This window comes from Hyla sarda, chromosome 4, assembly GCF_029499605.1.
Source record: "Hyla sarda isolate aHylSar1 chromosome 4, aHylSar1.hap1, whole genome shotgun sequence".
In the NCBI taxonomy this organism is placed as follows: domain Eukaryota; kingdom Metazoa; phylum Chordata; class Amphibia; order Anura; family Hylidae; genus Hyla; species Hyla sarda.
In genome coordinates this window covers 8,550,999-8,562,118 of record NC_079192.1, presented here as the reverse complement: position 1 = coordinate 8,562,118, position 11,120 = coordinate 8,550,999, and the positions used below count along the sequence as shown (strand labels likewise).

The 11,120-nt window shown below is 39.7% G+C and overlaps 1 protein-coding gene across 1 annotated transcript; it reads left to right on the top strand.

Annotated features, from left to right (window-relative positions):
• Positions 1-3,328: 3,328 nt before the first annotated feature.
• LOC130367215 (olfactory receptor 11L1-like) lies at positions 3,329-4,276 on the top strand. Its single transcript, XM_056569618.1, has one exon. The coding sequence runs from the start codon at positions 3,329-3,331 to the stop codon at positions 4,274-4,276; it is 948 nt and encodes a 315-aa protein (XP_056425593.1).
• Positions 4,277-11,120: the final 6,844 nt, after the last annotated feature.

Sequence of the window (11,120 nt, the reverse complement as noted above, 5' to 3'; positions counted from 1 at the left end):
AATTTATGGCCCAACTTAATGTCCATTCTCCACACATGTTGTTTTTACCCCTGCATATTTTGTGAGATAGAACGTGTGTTTTCTCCTTGTGAGCTCAGAAATGCTTATGACTTGATAAACGGAGGAATCCCGAAAGCTTGTCTCTCCAAAATCTTGTTAGTCCAATAAAAAAGGTATTACAAGATACTGCAACTACCGATGATTTTGCTTTATATATATATATATATATATATATATATATATATATATATATATATGAAAGTTGGAAGGACAAAGCAGCACTCCTGGAAAACAAACAAAGATGTATCTATGGTTGCAGGCAGTCTGTGGGACCCTGGTCCTGGGTCCAATAAAGTAGTGATGAATAGAAACGGCTGCAGAACACCGAAGTAGCAAAAAAATGAAGCTTTTAATCCAGCTAAAAAGTGGACAACATTTCTGTGGTCTCACACCACCATTTTCAAGTCATAGTGCAAGTGATCCAAAGCAGTTTGAATAAACATAACCATGTGATCAAATCATTAGCGTACACCCTGGGTGGGTCGGGACACATAGTGCCCGGCATGACCTACTTTGATTGTTGGTGGGTTACGTAGATAACATTTTTCCTTCAATATTTTTTTACTTAGCCTATGGTGCGATTTTACTACATCTATATACTAATGTCCATTGGGTCGTTCAGGTAGACCCTCTATTTTGCTCTTCGCATTACTAGTTATTATAATTTTATTTATTATTAGCTATTTTTCATTTTTTTATCTATTTTTACTTTTGTTTTGAGTCTTTCAATCTTTGTGCACTTTTCTGCGCTATTTTTTTAAATCTTTTTTTCCATTCCTTTTTTCTTTTTACTCCTTGTCTGGTCATTTGCCCCTGCTTTTTCCCAGACACACTGTGGCTGCCCTTGTCTCTCTGGACAGTGATGCGCATGCACATGTTCGGTGGAGACCGGCCACATGTTCTCCTTGATGCGCTGTGTGCTGATCCGGTCAAGTGGCTGTCCGTCACATGGTGGAGGAAGTTGCTGTCTTGATCATGTGGCCGTGAGCCTTGTGACCAGTAATGTACATGACACCATGATTTGTTATTAGCCTACTGGATTACACACACTAGCACCGATTATGGCACCATGCGGATGATCTTGGGCATGCAACTTTGTTTACAATCACAGGCTGGTAAGAACAATATGCCACCACTCCTTCCCGTCCTCCGTATCATATTTTGATTACTGTCAGCTGCTATAATTATCTGAAGGTTATATGAAGGTTTTTATATGAAGGTTTTTACTGTTTTTATCACCTTTGTCACTTTGCATTTAGTTTCACTATGATGTCACAGTTGGATACTTATACAGTATCCCCTATTATACTTTTTATGTACTATAATCACGCACTTAACTGTAATTATATATTGTGGACGCTAATGATTTGATCACATGACTATGTCTATTTAAACTGCTTTGGATCACTTGCACTTTGACTTGAAAATAGAGATGTGAGACCACAGAAATGTATATATGTATAAAATTAGCAAATATTACAACATTACAATATACAAATGTTATAATATACAAAATACTATATTATTTCATTTTGCACACTAAAATAGTCTAAATGAAAAAACAATGAGATGGCATTAACTGGCGTGAGATGGCGGGAAACGACCCATCTGCCATTGTCTGTATCGGTGACCCAATTGTTTTTATAAAATACTGCTGCCCTGATCAAGTTAATGATCAGGGCAGCAGCATTTTATGAAAACAATCGGGTCACCGATAAAGACAATGGCAGATGGGTCATTTCACGCTATCATGAGAGGTAATAAGGAAGCACTGATGGTTGTGTAAAATGGCCTGTTGGCCATTGTCTGTATCGCCAACCCCACTGTTTTAATAAAATACTGCTGCTGTGATCAAGTGAGTGCCATCTCATTGTTTCTTACCTGGTATATTTTGGACTTGTATATTACACATTAAGCACCATGTTGTATGCAGAAAGGATGTGGATTTTAGGTGAGCTAACTGTGGTCATTCATAGATCCCCATTGAGTGGGCAGCAGTGCCGACTTTTCTTTTTCTTATGGACTGTATACACATAAAATAGTATTGCCATACAAATGGGAATTATTTTTTTTTTATATACGTTGTGAAGCAATTCGTTTCAAATCTACCATATCTTGCCACCATTCATGAATCCTTTCTTCCAAGCCAAAAGCACACATAGCATTGGTGTCATTCTCAATCTCTCACCTTGTGTTAACGTTTCGTATTTTCCAGTCATACTTACGTCTCTACATTAATATTGTTGACCCCAAGTTGTCAGGGCCGGCTCTGCCTATAAGCAAAATAGGCAGCCGTCTAGAGTGCATTCTTAATGGGGGTGCTGCGCAGCCCGCAGCAATAAAGTTAGCCAGATTGCCAAGCAACCGCCCATCCAGCTAAACCCAGCCACCCAAGTAGTAAGGTGATTACATGAGGAGGTTTGTTACAGTGTGTCACCCCAGTAGTAAGGTGGATGTGTCAATAAGCAGAGCCAATGGGCAGGGTCAAGGGGCGGCAAAATTAGCTTTTGCCTAGGGTGGAAAAAATCATTGCCCCAGGCCTGCAAGTTGTTGTTGTAACATAAACAATAGAGAGATTGAGTCGGCACCGCTCCACCTGTTGTACTTCCACAAGATGGTCTCTGGTGAACGCCAAGCATAAAGTCTATGTTTGTAACTCACCCACTGGAGAGAAAGAGAAGGCGGCACACAGGGGGCTAGTTTGCCAACAAAGTTTCTTTATTGCTCCATAGCAGGATACAAACCGGGAGGATCAATCAACACACCACAATTCCCTCGAATTTCTTACCCAAAAGTATGACAATCAAGTGAGCCCCATCTGAGATTCATATATGATGTCTGGATTTATTGGCCCCAACACATAAGATTTTGGTAACAGGTCAGAGGCAATGAGTCAGATATGTGCCCCATCTGGGACATCTAAAGAAAAATGACCATTCTAGACACAAATTAATTTTTATTATTATTATTATTATTATTAGTAGTAGTAGTAGTAGTAGTAGTAGTAGTAGTAGTAGTAGTAGTAGTAGTAGTAGTAGTAGTGGTAGTAGCAATAATAGTAGTAGAAGTAGTGAGCATAATCTTTTCATATTTGAATATGTTACAAACAGTTTGTCCCATTGTTTTATAAAAAAAAAATTCTTAACTCCAAATCAATAAACATGGAATATTAAATAATATACTATATTATATACCAAAAAGCATCATATCTGCCAGTATAATACTGTAGTAACCATTTTCTTCCATTCATAGGTTAAAGGTTTTAAAAATGTGTGGAAAAAATAAGACAAAAGTCACAGAGTTTCACCTCTTGGGATTCTGCAATCTTAATAACTTTAGAATTTTATTTTTCATCGTCCTACTTGTCATTTACACTGTGATAGTGGTCGGGAACCTTTTGATCATCCTATTGGTGTCATTTATTGACCATCTACAGATTCCAATGTTTTACTTCCTCAAACATCTAGCTGTGGCCGATCTTCTTCTCACCACCACTGTGGTACCATTTATGTTGGACATAATACTTAAGGAGGGAGCAGTCATTTCTGTCATTGTTTGCCTCTTTCAGCTTTTTTGTTTTGGTATTTTTGTGACTATTCCGTGTTCCCTGTTGGCCGTAATGTCTTATGATCGATATTTAGCTATCTGCAACCCCCTTCATTATACCTTTTTGATGAACCCTAAGAGATGTGTGCAGCTCATCTTTGTATCTTGGTCTTCGGTGGTCATTGTAGTGTCAATTGAAATGGTCTCAATAAGTCAGTTTGAGTTTTGTGGCCTGAATACTATTGACCATTTTGTCTGTGATCTTCACCCAATTGTAGAATTATCATCTTCTGATACCTCTGTTTTCATAATGGAAGACTTTATCTTCTCCATCATCATAGTACTCTGTCCATTTGCTTTCATTATTATGACATATATCTACATATTTATCATTATAGTGAATATTTCTTCCTCCACTGGAAGAAAAAAAGTCTTCTCCACATGTAGCTCCCACCTGACCACAGTGTGCACCTATTATGGGACCCTCATCACAGTTTACATAATTCCATCTGATAATAGCCATAGTGATGTGAATTTGTACCTATCTCTTCTGTATTTTGTGGTGACTCCATTTATGAACCCAATTATCTACAGCCTAAAGAACCCGGAAATCAAAAGAGCTATGAAGAAAGTAGTGAAAAGAACCAGAATAATAATGAGGGGACAATAAGGTTGTGTTCACACATACAGTATATGCGTCTTCAATTTGGGCCTTATTTTGGTTATTTTATTTTATTACCCAAATCAGGAGTGAATCCAACACAAATGGTCTTAAAAATGCCATTATTCTTTTCTTTCTGGATTGATTTTACTCCTGGTTTTGGTGAAAAAAAATAATAATAATGTGATCAAAACGTGTGAAAATTGCTAATGCAGAAAATCCTAAAACTTTTTTGAAAAAATTCTATGCAGTCTTCAATTTACTAAAAAAATGTCAATGAAAATCGTAGTCCGGTTTTGGCAAATCCAATTTCATTTTGACTTAAAGAATCTCTTTTTCTTAATTGAGAATGCTCAAAACATCTGACCCTCTTCCTGCTCAACCCAGTTGGTTATTAAATATTTTTGTACAATTTTAAGCCAATTCAGTAGAAGTAGAAGTTTTTATGGTACAATTTTGCAGTAACATGATGTTTTTGATTACTTGTTATTTAATTTTTATGGAAGCAGTTTAACCACTCAAGGACCTCGGGCGTACAGTAACGCCCTGATGCCCTGGTACTTAAGGACCAAGGGCGTACCTGGTCCTTCAGATCTTGCAAAACTATAACTCCCAGAATGCCCAAACAGCTGTCTTGAAATGCTGGGACTTATTGTTGCGTACCTCCAGCTGTTGCATAACTTCCTCTCTCAGCATGCCCTTCGGCGATCAGTACATGCTGGGAGTTGTAGTTTTGAAACAGAAGGAGGCACACTGGTTGGAAAATACAGATTTTCCAGCCAGTGTGCCTCCAGCTGTTGCAAAAGTACAACTCCCAGCATGCACGGTCTGTCAGTGCATGTTGGGAGTTGTAGTTTTGAAACAGCTGGAGGTTTGCCCCCCCATGTGAATGTACAGGGTACATTCACATGGGTGGGTTTACAGTGAGTTACCTGCTTCAAGTTTGAGCTGTGGCAAATTTTCCTCGGCAGTGCAAACTCCTAGCGGGAAACTCACCGTAAACCTTCGCCAATGCGAATGTACCTTAAAACACTACACTACACTACCACATAATAAAGGGTAAAACACTACATATACACCCCCTTACACTGTCCCCTACAATAAAAATGAAAACGTATCATACGGCAGTGTTTCCAAAACGGAGCCTCCAGCTGCTGCAAAACAACAACTCCCAGCATTTCCGGACAACCACTGACTGTCCAAGCATGCTGGGAGTTTAGCAACACCTGTAGGCACACTGTTTTGGGAATCACTGGTGTAGAATACCCCTATGTCCACCCCTATGCAATCCCTAAGTCCTCAAATGTGCATGGCGCTCTCTCACTTTGGAGCCCTGTCGTATTTCAAGGAAACAGTTTAGGGCCAAATATGGGGTATTTCCGTACTCAGAAGCAATTGCACTGCACATTTTGGCTTTTTCTCCATTTACCCCTTATGAAAAGGAAAGGATGGGGGTCTGCAACAGCCTGTTAGCGTAATGAAATATAAAATGTTACACTAACATGCCAGTTTTGCCCCAAAAGACCCCCAAAATTTGTAACACAATTTCTCTTGAGTACGGAAATACCCCATATGTGGGCGTAAAATGGTCTGCGGGTGCACAACAAGGCTCAGGAATGAGAGCGCACCATGTACATTTGAGGCCTAAATTGGTGATTTGTAGTGTTGCTCGCGAATATTCGCAATTCGAATATTATTCGCGAATATCGCATATTCGCGAATTCGCGAATTTCGCGAATATAGCGCTATATATTCGTAATTACGAATATTTTTTTTTTCTTCTTCACAGTACACATCACAGTGATCATCCCTCTCTGCTTCCAGCTTGTGTGGTGTAAAGAAGGCTCTAATACTACTGTGTGAGACTGGCGTGCGAAAATTCGCATATGCGAAAATTAGCATATGCTAATTTGCGCATATGCAAATTTTCGCGTATGCTAATTTCGTATATGCTAATTTTCGTATACGCAAACTTTCGTATACGCGAACTTTTCGCATATGCGAAAATAAAACAATATAACGAATATGCGAATATTCGCGAATATATGACGAATATTCGTCCATATATTCGCGAATATTCGCGAATTCGAATATGGCCTATGCCGCTCAACACTAGTGATTTGCACAGGGTGGCTGATTTACAGCGGTTCTGACAAATACCCACGTGTGACCCCATTTTGGAAACTAGATCCCTCACGGAACGTAACAAGGGGTATAATGAGCCTTAACACCCCACAGATGTTTGACGAAAATGGATGGGAAAATGAAAAAAAAAATTGTTTTCACTAAGATGCTTGTGTTATCCTAAATTTTTCCTTTTCACAAGGGAAAATAGGAAAAAAGCCCCCCAACATTTGTAACCCCATTTCTTCTGAGTAAGACCATACCTCATATGTGGATGTAAAGTGCTCTGCGGGTGAACTACAATGCTCAGAAGAGAAAGAGCGCCATTGGGCTTTTGGAGAAAAAATTAGTCCGGAATTGAAGGTCACATGTTTTTACAAAGCCCCCATAGTGCCAGAACAATGGACCCCCCACATGTGACCCATTTTGGAAACTACACCCCTCACAGAATGTAATAAGGGGTACAGTGAGCATTTACGCCCCACAGGTGTCTGGCAGATTATTGGAACAGTGGTCCGTAAAAATTAAAAATGTAATTTTTCATTTGCACAGCCCACTATTCCAAAGATCTGTCAAATGCCAGTGGGGTGTAAATGCTCACTGCACTCCTTATTAAATTCTGTGATGGGTGTATTTTCCAAAATGGGGTAACGTCTGGGTAGGGTCCACTGTTCTGGGGACTTTGTAACCGCACATGGCCCCATTCCAAACAAATTCTATCTCCATGAGCTCAATGGCGCTCCTCCTCTTCTGAGCATTGTAGTGCGCTACGTCCACACATGGGGTATTTCCATACTCAGAAGACATTGGGGTTACACATTTTGGGGGGCATTTTCTCCTATTACACCTTGTAAAAATGTAAAATTTTTTGGGAAAAACTAAATTTTAGTGAAATTATTATTTTTTCATTAACACATTCAACTTTAACAAAAAGTTGTCAAAGACCTGTGGGGTGTTAAGTCTCACTGAACTTCTTGCTACATTCCTTGAGGGGTGTAGTTTCCAAAATAATAGGTCATGAGGTTTTTTTTTTCCTGTTCTGGCAACATAGGGGCTTCCTAAATGTGACATGCCCGCCCCAAAAAAAACATTTCAGCTAAATTTGCTTTCCAAAAGCTATATGTCACTCCTTCTCTTCGGCCGCAGAGCATTTTATGTCATTACATGGGGTATTTCCTGAAGAGATAGGGTTACAAATTTTGGGGGGCCTTTTCTCCCCTTACCCTTTGTAAAAATGGTAAATTTGGGGGAAAAAACTGCACTTTAGTGAAAAAAAATTTCATTTACAACCCCTTAATGACCGGGTGTTTTTCAGTTTTTGCTCTTTCGTTTTTTCCTCCTTATCTTACCTAAAATCATAACTCTTAAAATTTTGCACCTAAAAATCTGTATTATGGCTTATTTTTTGCGCCACTAATTCTAATTTGTAATGATATCAGTCATTTTACCCAAAAATGTACGGCAAAACGGGAAAAAAAATCATTGTGCGACAAAATTGAAAAAATACAGCCATTTGTAAATTTTGGGGGCTTCCGTTTCTACGTAGTACATTTTTCGGTAAAACTGACACCTTATTTTTATTCTCTAGGTCCATACGGTTACAATGATACCCTACTTGTATAGGTTTGATTTTGTATTGCTTCAGAAAAAAATCATAACTACATGCAGGAAAATGGATACGTTTAAAATTGTCATCTTCTGACCCCTATAACTTTTTTATTTTTCCGTGTTAAGGGCGCTATGAGGGTTCATTTTTTGCGCCGAGATCTGAAGATTTTGTCGGTACCATTTTTACATTGATCTGACTTTTTGATCGCTTTTTATGCATCTTTTCATGATATAAAAAGTGACCAAAAATACGCTATTTTGGACTTAGAAATTTTTTTAAATCGGACATTTCCGCACGTGGCAATACCACATATGTTCATTTTTGTATTTATTTACACTGTTTTTTTTTATTATTGGAAATGCCAGGTGATTCAACCTTTTATTAGGGGAAGGGATAATTCAAAGAGTTAATGATTTTTTTACACTTTTCTTTTGCAATATTATAGCCCCCATAGGGGCCTATAACATTGCATTTACTGATCTTTAACTGTGTTCAATGCATCTCTATAGGGATGCATTGATCAGGGTTTTCGGCGATTGGACTGCAGGAAGGAAGGTAAGAGACCTTCCTCCTGTAGTACAGCTGTTCGGGATGCCGCGATTATACCGCGGCGATCCCGAACAGCTCCCTGAGCTAGCCGGGCACTTTTACTTTCACTTTTAGCTGCGTGGCTCAGCTTTGAGCGCGCGGCTAAAGGGTTAATAGCGCGTGGCACCGCGATCAGTGCCGCGCGCTATTAGAGGTGGGTCCAGGCTTCACTATGACGCCGAGCCCGCCGCGACATGATGTGGGGTCACCGTGGGACCCCGCGTTATATCACGGGAGCGGGACCAAGGACGTACTCATATGTCCTTGGTCCTTAAGGGGTTAACGAAAAGTCATCAAACACCTGTGGGGTGTTAAGGCTCACTGTACCCCTTGTTACATGATTTGAGGGGTGTAGCTTCCAAAATAGTAATATATGCACAAGTGCAAGAAAAGCAGAAAGGTGACTCACCGCTGTGCATGAAGACTTTTATTTCATTCTTGGTGCAGGTAAAATGCAGAACATCAGTCTATTGACCGTACGGACACCAGTGTGCTCTGCCAGGTGGCAATTGTGCGATTGCGCTTCCACAGACAGAGGGTCTGTATTTTCTGAAATAGAGCACCACTGCCGAAGATAATTTGGTTTCCCCTGGTTACTACATGCCATCCCATTCGTTCCCATTCACACAGGGAGTGCCGGGCAGCTTTCTTCTCCATTAGCTATTTTTCAACAGTAGTATGCCATGTGTTTTATTTTTGCTGTTCTGGCACCATAGGGGCTTCCTAAATGCGACATGACCCCCAAAAACCATTTCAGCAAAATTCACTCTCCAAAATCCCATTGTTGCTCCTTCCCTTCCGAGCCCTCTACTGCACCCGCAGAACACTTCACATACACATTTGAGGTATTTCTTTACTCGAGAGAAATTGGGCTACAAATCTTTTTTTCTCCTAATACCCCTTGTAAAAAATCAAAAACTAGGTCTACAAGAACATGCGAGTGTAAAAAAATTAAGATTTTGAATTTTCTCCTTCACTTTGCTGCTATTCCTGTGAAACACCTAAAGGGTTAACAATATTACTGAATGTCATTTTGAATACTTTGAGGGGTGCAGTTTTTATAATGGGGTCATTTATGGGGTATTTCTAATATGGAGGCCCTTCAAATCCACTTTAAAACTGAACTGGTCCCTGAAAAATTCAGATTTTAAAAATGTTGGGAAAAATTAGAAAATTGCTGCTGAACTTTGAAGCCCTCTGATGTCTTCCAAAAGTAAAAACATGTCAACTTTATGATGGAAACATTAAGTAGATAATATTTTATATGTGAATAAATATATAATTTATTTGGAATGTCTATTTTCCTTACAAGCAGAGAGCTTCAAAGTTAGAAAAATACTACATTTTCAATTTTTTCATCAAATTTTTGAATTTTTTTTACCAAGAAATGATGCAAGTGTCGACAAAATTTACTATTATCATAAAGTAGAATATGTGACAAAAAAACAATCTCAGAATTAGAATGAAAAGTAAAATCATCCCAGAGTTATTAATGCTTTAAGTGACAGTGGTCAGATGTGCAAAAAACACTCTGGTCCTTAAAGAGGTACTCCGGTGGTTAATTTTTTTTACTATATGGCATCTTCTTTGTAAGTTTTGTTTTTTTGCAATATACCTGTGTTATATGTTTTGGCAGCATGTATGTGTATTTCTTACCTGTTTGTTGGGCAGGAAGTTCTGTAGTTCAGGGTTTTCTTTTACTGTCGTCCACAGTTCTGAGTCTGTTGTGGACAAGATGTCACAGCATTTTTTTTTCTCTGTTAGCATGAGAAAAATAAGCCACGCCCCCTCATCTCATCCAGCTGAGTACACAGCTCCTCCCCTCCCCCACTCTGTATTCTAAGGACGCAGGTCTGCACAGGAGAAGGACCTCACAGAGAAGATAAGTGTTATGTGAAGGGGAGGATGACTCGGTGCACGGGCCGGGGATGTATGGACTGCAGGGGAAGAAATCTCATACTTGGGATGATCTCTATGGGGGAGATTTATCAAAACCTGTGCAGAGGAAAACTTGCCCAGTTGCCCATAGCAACCAATCAGATCACTTCTTTCATTTTTCACAGGCCTTCATAAAAATGAAAGCAGCGATCTGATTGGTTGCTATGGGCAACTGGGCAAGTTTCCCTCTGCACAGGTTTTGATAATTCTCCCCCTATATGTGAAGGGGGGGGGGGCTCCTGAATGACACATGCTGGGAGTTGTAGTCCCTGTTGTGTGTGTGTATGCTAGTGTTTACAAACCAGTGTGCCTCCAGTTATTGCAAAACTACAACTCCCAGCATGCCTAGATAGACTTTGGGCATGCTGGGAGTTGTAAATTTGCAACAGCTGGAGGTACACTGGTTGGGAAACACTGTTCTAGCCTATTCAGCATACACATCATGTTACACCAGTGTTTCCCAACCAGTGTGCCTCCAGCTGTTGCAAACTACAACTCCTAGCATGCCCAAAGGCTGTCAGGGCATGCTGGGAGTTGTAGTTTTGCAACACCTGGAGGCACCCTGGTTGGGAAACACTGGTGTATGCCCTGTAG